The sequence below is a fragment of the Stegodyphus dumicola genome, chromosome 3 (assembly GCF_044657685.1).
Source record: "Stegodyphus dumicola isolate Sdum_Otavi_A_Nest chromosome 3, ASM4465768v1".
NCBI classification, from domain to species: Eukaryota; Metazoa; Arthropoda; class Arachnida; order Araneae; family Eresidae; genus Stegodyphus; species Stegodyphus dumicola.
In genome coordinates, this window is record NC_140770.1 from 170,721,672 (window position 1) to 170,738,639 (window position 16,968).

Below are 16,968 nucleotides of genomic sequence, written 5' to 3' on the forward strand. Positions count from 1 at the left end.
CTGCAAAATTTTACTTATTGCATGCGTAAAGCAAAATTAGAAGAGAGAAATAAGCTATTAAAGAAATAAAACGATTTAAGATATTTACAACTCTTCAAATAATCGAGATTTTGGAAGTATGTGATAGATAGAAAGAACAATTTTTTGTGTAAAATTTATGCAATGAGTAATATTTTATAAAAATTCATAGCCAGAGAGACGTTTGCCCCGAAGTGATAATTCCAAACAAAGCAAGTATGGCAGAAGCTGAAGTGAAAATGTTGTTTTTGCTGGCGAAAATTTTCTTAAACGAAACAAAATAAAATAAAGACGTTGTCAACAGTAATTTATAATTTAAGATAACAAATATTTTTAGCCTAATTTTTTTAACTGCAAATTTAAACATTTAGTAGCAATAAAATTTTTTCGAAAACAAATATGTGCTGAAACAAAGTCTATTTCTTTTAAAAGATGTATCGAACTTTTATTAAATTCTTAATCGCAAAAAAACGTTTTCAAGCAATTTGAAGTTATAAATTTTGAAAATTAACCAAGGATAATTGCGTAAATTTTCAAATTATTTGCATTATTCCACTGTATTTATCATAAATTCAATTTTCACTTCTGCTTTGTTTTGGATATCAGACATCATATCATATTCGCCTATTTTTTTTTAAAGTTTTAAATAATTTTGAAAGCGATGGTTCTTCAAAAGCAGCTTTGTTTACTATAATTATACGTAAAAATTTAGGGCATATTGAAAATGTTTCTCCTTATTGACCCGAATACTTGAACAGGATCCGTCAATATCAATGTCACAAAAGCACAGATTGCAAGTTGTCTGTCCAATAAAAAAAAAAAGAGTACTGATTGTCAAAAAAAAATGAACAAAGTTTAGCTAAGAAAAGTTTGGAGGTAACAAACCTATCAAAATGCAATTTTATTCTACTCCTTAGCTGCAGATGAGTGCACACGACATAACGTAATGACTTGGAAGTTCGGGGAAACAAGCGGATAAAAAAGCATGCAAAGCTCAAATAATTCAGATTGAGTTCCTTCTTAAAGAGTTCCTTTTTCTTTGACTATATATCTAAACGTTTTTAGGTGTATGGGATTTTTTCGTTCATTCTAGCCTTCTGAATCGGTCGTGGAAATAAACTCTCTGGATAAATGTGTTCTGTACAAAATTCTGCAAAGGTAAGTGTTATCGTCTTCTTATTAAGCTATTACTACTTGATATAGAAGATTAGCTTTATATAAATACAAACGATATTTTATTAATATAACCAGTGAATCAGTGAAGGGCAGTTTTATTTAATTTTAGTTTCTTATTGTTCTAAAAGGAATATTCATTATATTTTTTATATTTTAATTCTATATTCTCTCGAATTGCCCGGAAGAATATATGCTGTAAATAAAAACGTCTTATTTGGAAATTTTTGCTGTATAATGTTTCTTCGTTAAAGAACTGTCTTTGTGAAGCCTGGGGCTCAAAGTTAAATAGTTTAGTAGAAGAAAATTCTATGAATTTTTGGACTACATTTTACAGTAGGTGAGAAGCTTTCCTTCTGGGTGGTAATACATAACTTTCCTTGATGAAATTTTAACAACATTAAAACTATCTAAAATATAAAACAAGGACATAAATATTTATAAATATCGATTAATTTACACCTTATTTCGCGGTCCAGGACCAAGTGTATTTATATTCTTTAACACTAAACCTTTTAAAAATCAAATTTAATCGAAGCCTTAAATCATAGATAAAACAGACGTTTTTAAATACAATAATTTATATTAATATGATCTGTCAGCTTAGACCACTTAAACTATAAACCAATTTACTGTGAACAAAATAATTTTGTTTAAAATAAGTTTATATAAAACTAAATAAGTTTTTAAAATGAAACTAATAATTTTAATAAAACTTAATATGTTTTTAAACTAAATAATTGGCTAAATTTAGCTAGCTTATTTTATGACACCGATCTAAAGCAAATAACATTACATAAAAATGCTTGGCTTAAATTAAAACAATTTTCTTAGGATGGTGAAATATTTTTATTTCCAAATTAAGAAATTCTTCTTCTGATGAAAACGTTTTATGCAGAATGAAGGAATTATCTTCGGTAGCATTTCATAACAGAAGCATCTTGAAAAGCTAAATTAATTGATAATGAACTAAAAGAATAAAAACCTTACAAATATAAAATCTGAAATGGTTCAGATTTTAGCGATCGTCCAAAAGGATTTATTAAGGTTTTCTAAGCTCTCGCTGAGCTCTCAGTTTGCCAGTCTGCTGGCACTCACTCCTGCTAACTTATTTATATTTTTGTCGTTTTAGCTTTATTATTAAACATGATTTTCTTCGCACTTACGCCACATACAGTGCAATAGAAAAATTACAAGAATTTTCAATGCATCATCGAAGCATGTATTTAGAATTCCCGATTCACTGTTAGGTGTTGGCATACATTTACTTATTTATTATATGATTTTTCTTCGCACTTACGCCACATACAGTGCAAGAGCAAAATTACAAGAATTTTTCAAAGCGCCATCGAAGCATGTATTTAGAATTCCTGGTTCAGTGTTAGGTATTGGCATACATTTCCTTATTTTTTCAGTCTTTTCTCACTTCATCATAACAAGATTCAGTTTTCTTAGTAACATCGACTGGAAAACGTTTTTTGTCTTTTTATTATTAACATTTTGAGTGTTAATTTTTTTTATTAAAGATCATATTATTCGAATTTACACCCCATAAAATTCAAATCAACAGAAACTCACAGACAGCAATCCTTTAGAATTTTCAATAGTCTTGCGGGCTGGAAATAAAAACGTTTTATACGTACAGAGTTGCCACTATTCGTTTTCATATCATTGAGATTATTAATAAAAATTAATTAAAGGTTTGCAAAATATGGAATATTATATTCGGAATTCAAAATTTAGGCTTCCAGGAGCACAAGTTGGGGTTTGAAGACTAGGTCATTCAAAATTTGATGGCTCTAGGTACAGACGTTTCTTCACAATGCGAGGAACATACATGCATACAGATTCTTCATTACTTAATTTCTTTAAAAAGAATCTGAATGGACTCAAATTTAACTGTCGCCCAAATGGGTTTCTTAAAGATTTTCTAAGCTCTCACTGAACACGTAGTCTTCAAATCTGCTGCTGCACTCCCTTCCTAAATGCGGACACGATAAAATTTCCTGTTAATCCAGTTCTTTCTGTCATGTTAGCTTTATTATTAAGCATCATTTTCTTCACGCTTACGCCATATGCTGTTCAACAGCAAAATTACAAAAATTTTGAAAGCAGTATGTGCTTAAAATTTCCGATGAAATGTTAAAAGTTGGCTTACGTTTTTCCATTTTTTTCATTCTTTACTCAGTTTATCATATCAATGTACAATTTTCTTAGTAAGATGGCTTGTTCATTTTTAACGTTTTATGTGTTTACTTTATTTATTAAATACCGCGTTCTTGGCGCTTTTGCCACATAAAATTGTATTCAGTACCAAAACAACAAAATATTTAAAAGCAGCACATCTTTAGAATTTCCGACAGATACGAGTAGTTTCGAGCGCTGGAAATAAAAATGTTTTCGTACAGTATTGCTACTGCTCGCGTTCAAATCGTTGAGTTTGTTAATCAAAAATTCGTTAGTTTTACAAAATATGAAATAGATAAAAAAAGGAATTCGAAATTCAAAATTCCTGTTTCCAAATGGCCATGCTCTGGTTGAGGACTACTTTATTCGAAATTTAATGGCTCTAGGTACTATTGTTTTTTAATTTCTTTAAAAATAATACAGGACGATAATATTTCGTGGCAACAATTTGAAAAGTTATTCAGACATTTAAAGTAATACGCCGCCAAATCCCGTTTTGATACTAATAGCCTATTAGGGCTAACTCCATTGGGAGCTAATAATACAGGGTAATAAGAATAAGAGGCAACAATCTGAAAAGTGATACCGCTGTTTGTAGTGGACGGCGTAAAATCCCGTTTTGGATATAAATAGCCCATTCGTGCTGACGCTCTTTCGGGCTAAAAAGCAGCATCAAGTGACGCAGTACGTTAAAAGCCTTCTGTATAAGAATTACATAATAATTTTACACACATAAATTTAATAAGAGTAAACTGCTTCCTTTTTTCATTATGTGGAATATTAAAATTCGCCTGTGACGTAAAATTGAGATGTCATACATTGTATTATTTTATTTTCTTATGCTGTTTGTTAGACTGCCATTTAAATCTGAATTTTTGTAATGTAAAACAATGCATGTTTCTTATTATGGGAATTCACGAAAATAAACATAGCATTTTATTTTTATGCGGCGATAAGAAGCAGTGAAAATAGCTTCAAAACGTATATCGGAAATAAGGATTCAGCTTAGTACCTTTTATACAGCAGAAAATTATAAAAATTGTGGTTACGAATAAAACTCGACCTAACAAAATAGTTCCGAATCTTTTGATTATTAAAAATAATTAGTTCTATTTTTATTTGTATTTCTTTAAAAATTTAAAACTGATATTTGGCAAGAATTGGAAGAAGATTCTTCCTAATCAGCTCTTACAGCCGCGTATTTCTCATATCAAGTTTTTTATTTTCTGTCGTGTTTTCCATACAGCTCCATATCAAAAAATTATTTGTAGATCTATTTTTAGGTTTACAGTGGTCTTTATAAGGATTAAACGGGACACGTTTCGTCTTCCTGTGCATTCCACACCTATTCTTCAGTTTTCATACTATGTGGCATCATACAAATTTATTTTCATTTAGATTTTTATAACCATTGCAGTGTTAGATGTCCTCCTTTTGCAGAATATCTTTGATCAGCAAAATCGACGATATTGGTGCGTGTTTTCATGAATATGAATTGTAAACCGACGATTTTTCTAAAAGCCAGACATGAGTCTCCGTTATGCCTGTACTACAGTTTTTACCAGTAATAGAACCTTTGTTGAAAATAGTAATATGTTTTGCCTTCTTTGAATGTAGTGGTGCTGTTTACGGTCTGATATATAGAGATCAGTGATAAGCATTCTGGCTCATTAAATTCAGAGTCCAATTTCAGTGCTTCTGAATCCAATGAAACTGGCACGTTTGGAAATAATGATGGCAAAAGAGAATATGCTGTTTTGCATATAGATACTAGAGCCTACTGTGATTTTTTTTTTTTTTTTTTTTTTTTTCAATGTGCTTCAATATGGGTATTCAACTTTCTCATGCACGGTATTTTAAGACGATTTTATCCAAGACATTTCCTTCTTCGACAGCTCCGTTTTCTACTTTATGATGCATTCAGTTCTCTGCAAAATTCTGGATATGATAGATTTCATCATTAAGATGATTCTACCATTCGAGAAAACGTCAGTTTGGTGTCTCTGCGTTATAATGAATTTTTATCTTAAATATAATGCAACCAATTTTTAAGGGAACTGCTGGTAAATGTAATATGACAAGGCTTTTGCTTTTGTCTGTAGTTGTACAGTTATTTTGCACTCATCTCGTTTGTTCACATCAGATCAATTGATAAACTTTTAAATCCTCTCAGAGACTGAATTAAATTAGTGGATAATTTATATGAAATTATCTGATGTACCAATTGCACTGACCTTTCACTTTTTACATTTTGTGTATTATACCTTGCAAGGTATTTTTTCCCTCCTTACCACTGCGTTCGGGGTGTAATTGGAAGCATGTTCGCGTGAAGTCTGTAGTTTGAATCCCGGCGATGACATCCTTAATTATCTCACCTTTTCGGCTTCAAAAAATTATAGATCTGTCTGCAGTGATGCCCGAACTAAACTAATTCGTCACCACCACAGAATTTGGCGACCCTTCTTCCACAATCATCCTCTTAGTGGGAGTGAATGTAATGTATCTTCTTCCTTTCAGCCACAAGCTTTTGTGGGGTAATGGAAAGCACATCTGCCTAGCATTTAAAGGTCTTAAGTTCGAATTCTGACGAGGGCACTGCACATTTTCACCTTTCCTGCTTTAACAAATCTTTTGATGATTTAACTTTTTAACACATTTTTACTCACCAATTATATTGCTACAAATACAGTGAAACCTCGCTATGCGAAATTAGTCATTTCTGAAGGTCGTTCATCAGCCAAAATGTTTGTAAACAGAAACAATTGCCCCCATAAGAATTAACGTAAAATTGATTCGTTTCTGGATCACAGATGATTGCTTATTCAAACTTTATAACAGCACTTTGTGCACAAATACATAAATCAAAACAAATGGAAATCGTTAAATATAATTTCTTTTAATGAAAGCAATATTAAACTGATAAAACAGACAAAAATGTAACTAATTTACTGTACTTGTACAAAGGGGAGTGTACAAAGGAGACAGCATAAATGGCGAATGGTGAGGAAAATGTTATTATTTGGATGCGAAATTTGCGTCTATAAAATCATCATATAACTCTTTTTAGGAGGTATATTCTTTTATCTTTTCTTTTTCTGTAAGCGCTACTCGACTCTGAGAACCACTAGGCCGCCATTTCTTTCGAAAGCTCTCTACTAGATTTTTTTGGTTCTTTTTTAAGAATGTTTATAAAGTAAGACATAGTGTTAACAATGAAAATGTTTATTTTGTATATTGCTACCGTGTTATCAGAGTTATATCGTTATATAACAACTTTGTATCTTCTCCCATGTTGCACAAATTCCGCTGATCAAAGAACTGTGATCATTCTTCTTTTTTCAAGCTATTTCTTCCAAAATTGACTTTCGTTGCTACTTCTGAAGTTTTCTGTAATTCTTCTTAATGAGTTTCATTTCGTGATCCCCCAGTAACTCTTCCTCATCTTCTGTGTTATCTTCCTAGCCGGTGGTTTTGTCTAAAGGCACAGTATCACAGATACCACAAAAGGCCAAAGGGTTCGAAGTCTCTGCCTGGAACTATAATTTCTTCGAGGCTGAAACCATGGTCTGGTAAGCCACTCGCTCACAGGCTTTGTCAATGGGAGCTAAACAAAAGTATTAAAAGAGTTTTTACATAAAACCCTGAGTGTTAATTATGTGGTGTAATTTATCTCAAAACAGCTTTGAAAATCATTCCAAAATTGAAAATCAATTGCCAATTTGAGGCAATGTTCGTCATCGAAGACGTTTTATGTTCCGATAATATCTTCGTTCCAGAATTTAATAGTTCGTGAAGTAAAATTTTTATGATCTGAGGTACTACTGTATATTTAAAATATTTTGCGTAATTTCAGTGTTTAACATTTTAGGTTTTCCTGCATTGCTAACTTTATCTACAAGTTATCAACTAAACTGGTTAGAATTTATGGTAGCTTCCGTCTTATCGTTCACGTAGCAGTTTCACAAACTAAATTAAAAATCTTCAAATTAATATTCAACTGAAAATACTTATTTGAAGAGTTACAGAAACTAAAACTATAATTCAAAGACAAATTGCAGATTACTTAACCAGAAATTGATGATTAAAATATCAACGTCTGAGGGCTGAAAACATCTGATAATAACAAGATGGAAACTATTCTAATTAACATCATCATCAGCTTCAGCTTTATCTGCTCTAATAATTTTTATAGAATTGACATTTGTAGAAGAAATACTTTTCTTTCCTTGTTAAACTAGTTTAAGGTTAATATCAAGGCTGCAAACGCTTCATAAAGTATCTCCTTTTATGGGACTCATCATTCACGTACTGTCAAACGTTTGCCACAAACATTTCCTTAATATCGATATTTTCTCAATTAAGCATTAGATTCATATCTTCTGGAAATTAAATAAAAGACATTAAGTTTGGGAAGCAATAGAATTACGTTAGGCATTTGAATAATTGTTTTGAGTTTAATCGCAGTAGTCTTTCAATGATAAAGGAAATGATCTGTAAATAACGGAAAAATACGATAGGTCTTGAAATGTGGCTACTCGTTTCAGAAAATTCATAATGTAGAAATTCCTGTAATGGAAACACATTTTATGTTTTTAATACCTCTAAATCCCTCTTCAGACTTTTTATAGCTTAAATAAAAGCTAGCAACGATTTAAAAAGTTTAGGAATTTCATAATGATCTTGAGTAATATCTCTAAGGCAGTTTAATTCTTCTTCCTTCCCTGTAAATTGTTCATTGTATTTACACCTTTCCTTCAAAACAGTTTTTTTTTCACCTTAGAAGTGTTATAAACACACAGCTGATTGAAAGCACTCCCTCCCACGTCATAGCAAGACAATGTATTGCGAAGAGAGCTTTCTTGTGCAGACATCACAAGAAAAATCCCTTCACAATACATTTTACTAAAACCGATTTACAATGCGTTTTGGAAAAAAGTGTTCTTTATTCTGTCTATACGTAAAGATATCCTCCAAAAAAATCATTCAATTGGATTCAAGAGTGGTGAAAATGGTTATTTTCGTTGAAATATGATACCCGAAATTTTTCGCGATTGCAATACTTCCTTTACTTCATACAAGGAAGTAAAAATCAAGTAACAAACTTTTTACGTCTACTAACTCTTGGTTCGTTATTATCTTTTCCTTAGCTTTGATTATGCTACTGAAGGCCAAAGTTTCACTCACGTGTTTATTGCTGTTATTAACTACTGTTAACGAACTTCATGGCCATTTCATGATGAAAGCAATCATGCATGGAGCAGCCATGGGCATGATGATGAGGCCTAGATTTTTGCCCGTACCCATTCCAGTACCTCAAGGAATGATATCCAATGTGTTATCAGGGTGAGTATTTGGTATATTTTTGTATGGACTTAAAACCTAGTTTTTCACATTAAATATAACAGGGTTTCTTCCATTACTAATGCATTAGTTTTTTCAGCGTTATAAGCAGAAAAAAAAAAGAATATTTTTTAAGTGAATGATACTGCTTTTTGATAACTTTTCTAAACTTTTCACAATATTTAAAAGAAAAAGCTATGATTTTGAAACATATCTCAAGTACTCAACCGAATTCAAATTAGTAGTTGTGTTCTTATCCCCCCCTCGAGGGTTCGAAGGATTTAGTGTTACAGCTTCTGGCAACCTCTCGCTGCAGTTATGTATTATCGCCAACCTTGCCATAGTTTTTCTCACTTTAGCACTCTGCAAGCCAACGTTTAAAATATTCGCCGTTAATTATCTTAATTAGTGTATTTTGTGTGTAACTGAAGACTACAATATGTACATTTGAATTAACTTCATCTTATGTAATGTTAAATATGCGTGGGTAGTGGAGATTCGCCTGTAATCCAAGCAGCGCCTTCAGTTCTTTATAAGTCTCTTATAAGAATTAAATAAAAATATTGTTTTAACATTCTTACGACTTGGTCATTTGCTTAACACTAAATCGATAACTCGCTCTGCATTTTACTAGAGTCTGCAAGACATTCAGGCAAGCTTCTAGACATTGAAGAAGCCCACACTTTAAACTGAACATCTTGTTGTTACTTTGTTTTCAGTACGTAAAACAATATAATGCGTTTTAACCGCAACAGTCTTGATATTATTGAGTCAACCAAGAGGATTCGGTATTATCCAATAGTGTGAACATTTTTCAGCTTTATAAATCTTTATTAATGTGACATGATTATTGGGAATCTGAATATTATTGTTGTTTACAAAAGAACACGAATAACTGATTCCGTTTTTGGAAAACAATTTAATTTACAACGTGAAACACAATTTAATTTACACTCGTTAGGATTCAAATGTAATAGTAGCGCACGATCGCTTTGAAGGTTAAACAGCCATAACCATCTAAACATATTATACTTATTTATTAAACTAACATAAATTTATTTGAATCAAATGTTACTTTTTTTTAATGAATAAATGCTTTTTAATTTGTAGTTTTAAAGTTAGATATTAGCAAATCCCTATTCTTTTTTTTATATATATTTTGATAACAATGGCTTTTAAAGCGTAACACAGCACTGCTGTTTTTACTGACTATTTAATAAATAAATTGATTGGAAAAAATATGTACTGCAACCAACAGAAATGGCGGAATTGCTTTTAATTAACACGTTAAATTAGTTAAAAGACGACTTCATCTTCTCGCCATGAGTTAGCGCAATTTTTGTTTAGAAATCTAGTCTAAAAAAATATTTTATGATTTTAGGGTAAAAATGAGTTTCACATCGAACCTTAGCTTCAAGTAGGCTTTCAGTTTCCTAAGACTAGTAACTGCAGTTCTTTCACTTTTTATACCTGTTTATCGGAGCTAAATGGAGAATAAAAGTCTAGTCAATGTGCTTCTAGCAACGTAAATTAATAATTTTTTGGCAAATAAGAGAATCTAATGACGGCTTACTTTATGTGTATCACACACCAGATACATACAATCTTTCCGCATCGTTGTATACAAATAGCTAAACTACTGTAATATCTTTTAATATCTCTAATTCTTCATAAACTGAAAGTAAATTAATTTGTACCAGAACATTTACCCATTTAGTTAGTGGACGAATCATAGATTACTGATTAGCTATAGTGAATTTAACTTGAGAAGTCTAAGGCAAGCTAACAAAACTTTTGTTCCACGGAATCTAGCTTCTAATTTGTAAAAGCCAAATTTTTGAAAATATTTTATAAATCAGCAATCATATTTTTATTCTCAGATCTTTAAAAACGTTCATTAAATATGCAATTATTTAATAATGAGAGGAAAGATGTAATTTTACAAATATTATTCAATCTCTTATAAGAATGTAAAACTGTAACTTAAGATCTAAGTAGAAATCCTTTACAAGTAGATTTAATCATTGTAAATTTACCAGATGGTTGAACTATAGAATATGAGTAGTTTACTATTCCCAACTAACCTATTTTTTGCAGTGTTCTATATTGCTGCTATTTGAAGCCTTTTTAGAGTTCAAATACCTTCAAAACATAATTGGGGAAAATGCGAAGATTCATCAGTTCTCCACTGCTTTGGGGTTATTATCACTTGTAAATTTCACGAATATATTTAATGCTTCACCTGCTTTTCAATGAGTATAATTTCTTAAATCATTCTTGTCGTCACTTTTTTCTTTTCTTTTATTTTTTTGAACACAAAAAGAAAATTTACAACTAGCTCATCTCTGGCTTCCGTAATCTCTTCACCAATTTCATCTACAGAAAAAGTGGCTAGAGAATTGTTCGAAGAGACACTTTGGACTGGGTTTTGCAGCTTGTAGAGGCATTAGGTAATTTTTGGAAAGAGGCAAGATGAAAAATATGCAACGCTTTTGCCGGGAATCGAACCGCGCACTTCTGGAATACGCGCCCAGCGTGCAGACTACCACACCACGAAAGCATGCCAAGAAGGCGGGAGAAATACCTTATAAGCTGAAAGTGATTAATCGTAAGATTATCGATACTTTTGCCTTCTTAAATAGAATTTTTGTGTTTATTTCATTAATATTGTTACGAAATCTACAGGTGCAGTAAGATGGTTTCCCCGCAAAGCAGTTTTAGGGCTGCCGTAAAATGACAAGGGAAAGCTGGGTTGCCATATTCGGAGAAAAATCGCCTATTTGGCGATATTTGGCGACAAAATTGGCGATATACGATGGACGGATGGAGAACTTCTGGAACGAATTCTTACCAGTTTAGCCTAGAATGTTCTCGAACACCAGTCAAAAGCTATATAAACCCTGCTGGTACGCAGAGAGTTAGTTAGTATCGAGTGTGTGTGCCTCGCCTAGCGAGCTGATAGAGTGTGCCTCGAGGGTGCGAGCTAGTTAGTATCGAGTTGGTGTCTCGTTTTGCGAGTCAATCCCTGCGCAGTCGATCGAGTTGACAGCCGGGCAGCGAGTGCCGAGTGAGTCGTCGACTGCATCGAAAGAGTCTCTTCGTAGTGTATCGTCGAGAGAGCGTGTTGAGCTCCGGGAACGACTGAACCGAAGAGTCGGGAGCTGTGCCCGTGTCTCATCGAGTGCATCGCAAGTTGTAGCGTGGAGAGTCTCGAGAGTACGTGGAGTTCCGAGAACGACCGAGCAGAGTCGGGAGCTGTACTCTGGTGCTTTGCAGTGAAGCTGTCTCCACCGTTATTGCCTGACAGTGTGAAGGCTGTGTCGCTGATTGTGTCAGCGTGTGTATAGTAGATCTTCGACGACTGTAAAAGTGTTTTGGAGCTAATATTAGTAATAAAGTGTGTTTCGATGCTTCATCAAGTAGTGTCGTCGTTTTTCACTCCAAATCCATACGAACCCCGTATGAACGTGAAGGAGAAGAAAATAACGTAACAACTGGTGTCGGAAGAAAGAAAAACGTAACAATATATATAATAATACATTTTTCAAAGTAAATGCAAATAAAAGTTCTAGAGGCATTAGAATTTTTTGAAGCAGGAGACCTGAAAAGTGACCAATGCCTTCGCCGACACTCGAACCTGGACCTCTCGAATACAGGCCGAGTGTGCTACCGTTACACCACGAAATCATGCCGAAAGGAGGGAGGAAATACTTAATAAAGTAATTATTTGAGTAAAGTGATTGTTTAGCTACATTTAGTAGAGCTGTAAAAATATAAAACCGATGTAGAGTCAAGGCTTAAATTTAGATTCAGCCTACCGGAGGCTGCTTCGGTACCTCTCAGTTTTGAATGAAATTGTAATACCAGAAGAGCCCAAGAATCTAAAATACGATGAGCTCCTGTACTTTCAAATCTGAACTGAAGCATCAGCTCAAAACTTTAGTAAGTAATTACTAAAACTGTCATTGATTCTAGCTGCTAAAAATATATCCAACTTACTTTTAGAGGAGTAAAATAAGCCAGAAATCTTGCTTAGTACTACTTGAAGAATAGATCCACAGTTTCAAAATATTATCTGTTCTTGAAGAGGATTACTTATAATGCTAACCTTCAGATCAAGAAGTCTTCAAACGTATCAGAATTCAAAATAAGTAAGGAATGCAATCAATCTGACAGCAAAGAGTAATACTGCTCAAAACATTTCTTTTATCGTCAATGTATCATACCTTGTTTTAATGAATTTAGTCATATTTGTTCTGTTTTGTTTCATTTTTATAATGCAGAAATTTAATTTAATTTATTATTCTTCTAATAATTATTAATTTATATCAATTGACAAACATTTGTAGTTATCATTTTACATTTTATTTAATCCATTTTAGTTACTGATTATTTATAGTTTATTTATTGATATTTTATTTCGTTATTTATTTCGCTTCCCGGTTCTTAACATCCTTCCAAAAACACATCGGCTGTTCTAATTTTAGAAATAAAACGCTGAGAATTTGTTATATACTTAGTTACAGACTATTTGGAAATGTTTTATTTTTTTAATACCTTAGAAATAAATATAACGAAGCAAAATCTAAATAGTTGATATTATAATATGAAATGAAATCAACTGTAATTTTTTATGCTGAACAATAAAATTAAAGTGCTCATTAATGAATCATAAATTCTAAATAAGTACAACATTACTATTATGGCTAATGATTTCTAATTTTTGCTTTATTGCTTCCAATTTTTGCTTTTCTATTATATATATACATATATATATATGAATTAGAAATTTTTTATTATTCCTTAGTTATTGGATTGAATATTGTTAGTACTTACTTTTACTACCTTTTTTGTATATATTTAAAATTTATTATTGTCAATGATCATTTTAATTTTATTTTTTAGTATAAAAGTATTTTAGCTGTTGATTTCATTTTATATTATATTAGCAACTATTTAATGCATTTCACTTACTCGTCTTTCTTTCTTCTTCATTATGTGTTTTTTCAATGAAATTTTTAGAACAATTAGAAAATTTTCGAAATATTTTATATTAAAATTAATTGTTGTTATATGTGCACAAAATAAATAATTATTTGAAAATATGAGAATTTTTAAAAAATTTTCTTTAGTTATATGCTATATTTATCGCATTATATATATTCGTTAAACATAACATGCTATTTATTAGTTACATTGTATCATTACGTTTACATTATGTCTACAGAACCCCTTTTGTATCCTATGTTTTCACAACCGTTGGTCCTAGTCATATACTACCAAGTATAAAATTGTTTTAAATCATAAGAATAATCATAATTTAGCATTTTTAAACTAAAAACAATTATATTAATTATGAAATATGTATTTTCTATAAATATAATATCTAAATTTTGTATTATATATATATATATATATAAAATAATAGGTAGAAACATTGCAGCGATCTTGCTAAGACCAAATATATTTTATTTATATAATATTTTTTTAAGACCAAATAGGTCTTACGTCTCATTACTTCTTAGCTTTACAATTTCTGTTTCGATTATATATATATATATATCATTTACCGCTTCTTTGTTTTTGTATTTTTAAAATTATTAAAATATTATTTTTTAAAATATATTTTAAAATATTATTTTTGCTTAAGTCTTTTGTCACATTTTAATTCTGATGTTTAAAATATGCCTTACTTTGATCAGCATATTGCTTACAATTAGTATTGAATTTTATTTGCAAATATTCAAGTGTTTATATTGTTTATTTAATATTTTATATTTACACATTTCATTGCACTTTACTTATGTTAATATTGTCAACGGAACCACAGTATCTAAGCAACCTCTTGGCTTACGAACTAGGAATTTTCTTTTAACTTTTTTCTAAATTTTGCAGCTCAATGCACAAAGTTTTTGACCAGATAAGTCTTTTATAGTTTGTTCTCTTTTCTTATATATATATATATATATACAAAGGGCGGTCATAGGAAACCTCTTCGATATGTGAGCCCTTAGCACTCTATCCACTCAACCAATCACAAATCGAAATTAAATCTCAAATACTGTTATTTGAAGGTATGCATTCGAAATTGGGATGATTTAAAACAATTGAGCTCTCACGGTTACGATTACAGAGAAATATTTCGAAATTTTCGAAAAAAAGCACCTACTTTATCCCAGCGTAGATAGATCCTGTGCATTGGAAAACCAGAAATGTCTTTGGAACGATATCAGAAATTGCCGACGTTAAACATTTGCAAAGAACATTGTAAAAGACCAATGACAACGCAAGAGGAGCGCAGGAAAAAAATCTTTTTAATGGAATTAGAAGTTTTCAACGTACCCATCTTCGCAGAAAATAATGCACAGTATGCGGGGAATTGTTGATAACAATGACGAACGTAACATCGCGGAAGAAATCTCTATAATTTCGCTTTTTTTGGCATCTTTCAAGTCTGAAAAATTTCATGGATTTCATGTGTACACCTTAGATTTCAAATAACCACAGATCCAGAAATCCATCGGAGATAGGTAGGGGGATCACGGTGGCCACGAAACTACGAAGTTACGGGAGATTACTACCTTGAAACGTTGTGTCAGTTGAAAACTTATGAATTCAATAAAACATATTATTCCTTTCCTGTCTTGTGCTGTCATTGGTTCTATATGTTCTTCTTTACAAATATTTCACGCCGAGAATTTTCGACATAAGTGTACCCTTTCAAAGCCATTTATGGTTTTTCTACGTGCTGATCAATTTGCGCAGGAAAAAGGTATGTGTTGCATATGGTGAAAAGTTCCATTTTTTTTTCACTGAAATCGTGACTGTGAGAGCGCGATTGTTTTAAACCAATGCAATCTCAAGCGCATACCTCCAAATAACACCTGAAATTTCAATTCGATCTGTTGAAAGAATAGGCTGCTAGGGGTTCATATATCGGGGAAGTTTTTTATGATCACCCTGTATTAGTATGCATGTACCTACATTAGTTATTATTAATTAGTTACATACATTAATATATGTACACACACATATACTATATGTTACAGATCACACATTTTTTTAACTAAACCAACACAATACCATTAACGCGCATGGTTGATATTTTTACATAATTACTGGGAATTTTGAATTATACTGGTGTTAAATTTCATTTCTTTAATGTCTTTGGAAATTTAGTTCTAAATATCTTACTTTTTATCTGTCTGTCTCTCTCTCTCTCTAGATATATACTTATAAATTAATTATGTAAGTAATGTAGTATTTTTATTCTTGTTTTTCTTTCCAGAATTCGCAATATGTACCAGGAACAGCAACAGCAAATTATCGTTGTCCAGCAACCGAAACGAACACAGCCAAAAATAATATTCATTCAAGCTCAAAACGAGTGTTGCAATGACTGGTGAAGATTCTCTTTGTAGTAAAAAACACCGCTTTTCAGAAACTCGTACAAAAGTTATTCACTAATCTTTCCAGCACAAAAGCAAACTACGATCGAAGGATTGCAGCTTGAGAATCCTGAATGTATTGTCTGCACAAATTTATGCATCACTTATGTGAAAATATTACTCACTTCATTTTTCTTCACATGATACTATGCAGTTTTTAATACAGCGTACTGATGCATGCATGCACTGCATGATTGTGCTTCTAAAACACAGGAATCGGATCGTTCAAGGGAATAATTACACTGATTTCTTATAATACATTTGGTGATCATTGAACTTTTTCATAAGGACTGTTTGATGTTATTGTTTGACATCAATTTAGCACTGTTTATAGTTGAAACTTACCCATAAAAGTATAGATATTAAAAATAAGTAATTATGTATATATAAATTCTTTTTTTTTTGTGTGTGTGTGTGTGTGTGTGCTCATTATCTTTTTGGATATTTCTATTCATTCCGGAGATTTCCTAAAAAAGGTAAGCCATAAGCCATAAGTATTTAAAAAAAATCACAGGTGTAGAGTGATTGCCTTCTATTCGTTACAAATAAATATTTTCTTGAAAACGCGAAAATCTTTTTACGCATAGTATGTTTAGTCTAATTAGTTTTAAAAAAAGAAACTTCTAAAGCTTTTATGAATGGCGAAATTAATTATGTGGTCTTAATATTGAAATTTCGTATGAAATAATTTATTTACATATTTATTTAAATAAACATTAAAAATTTTAATTACGTATGGAATCTTAAAATAATATGAATTACATTTTAATGAAATAATACAATCCATATTATTTATTTTAAT

At 31.4% G+C, this 16,968-nt stretch overlaps 1 protein-coding gene across 1 annotated transcript; it reads left to right on the forward strand.

Annotated features, from left to right (window-relative positions):
• The first annotated feature begins 972 nt into the window (after window positions 1-972).
• LOC118185869 (uncharacterized) lies at window positions 973-16,564 on the forward strand. The gene is made up of 3 exons (XM_035355787.2): window positions 973-1,176; window positions 8,526-8,721; window positions 16,007-16,564. The coding sequence occupies exons 2-3, from the start codon at window positions 8,534-8,536 to the stop codon at window positions 16,122-16,124; spliced, it is 306 nt and encodes a 101-aa protein (XP_035211678.1). The 5' UTR covers window positions 973-1,176; window positions 8,526-8,533; the 3' UTR covers window positions 16,125-16,564.
• Window positions 16,565-16,968: the final 404 nt, after the last annotated feature.

Bases quoted from the DNA above. Each gene is read 5' to 3' on its own strand.
- LOC118185869 (XM_035355787.2), top strand. From the start codon at position 8,534: ATGCTACTGAAGGCCAAAGTTTCACTCACGTGTTTATTGCTGTTATTA. The intron at 8,722-16,006 runs GTGAGTATTTGG...TTTTCTTTCCAG, and splicing joins ATATCCAATGTGTTATCAGG to AATTCGCAATATGTACCAGG.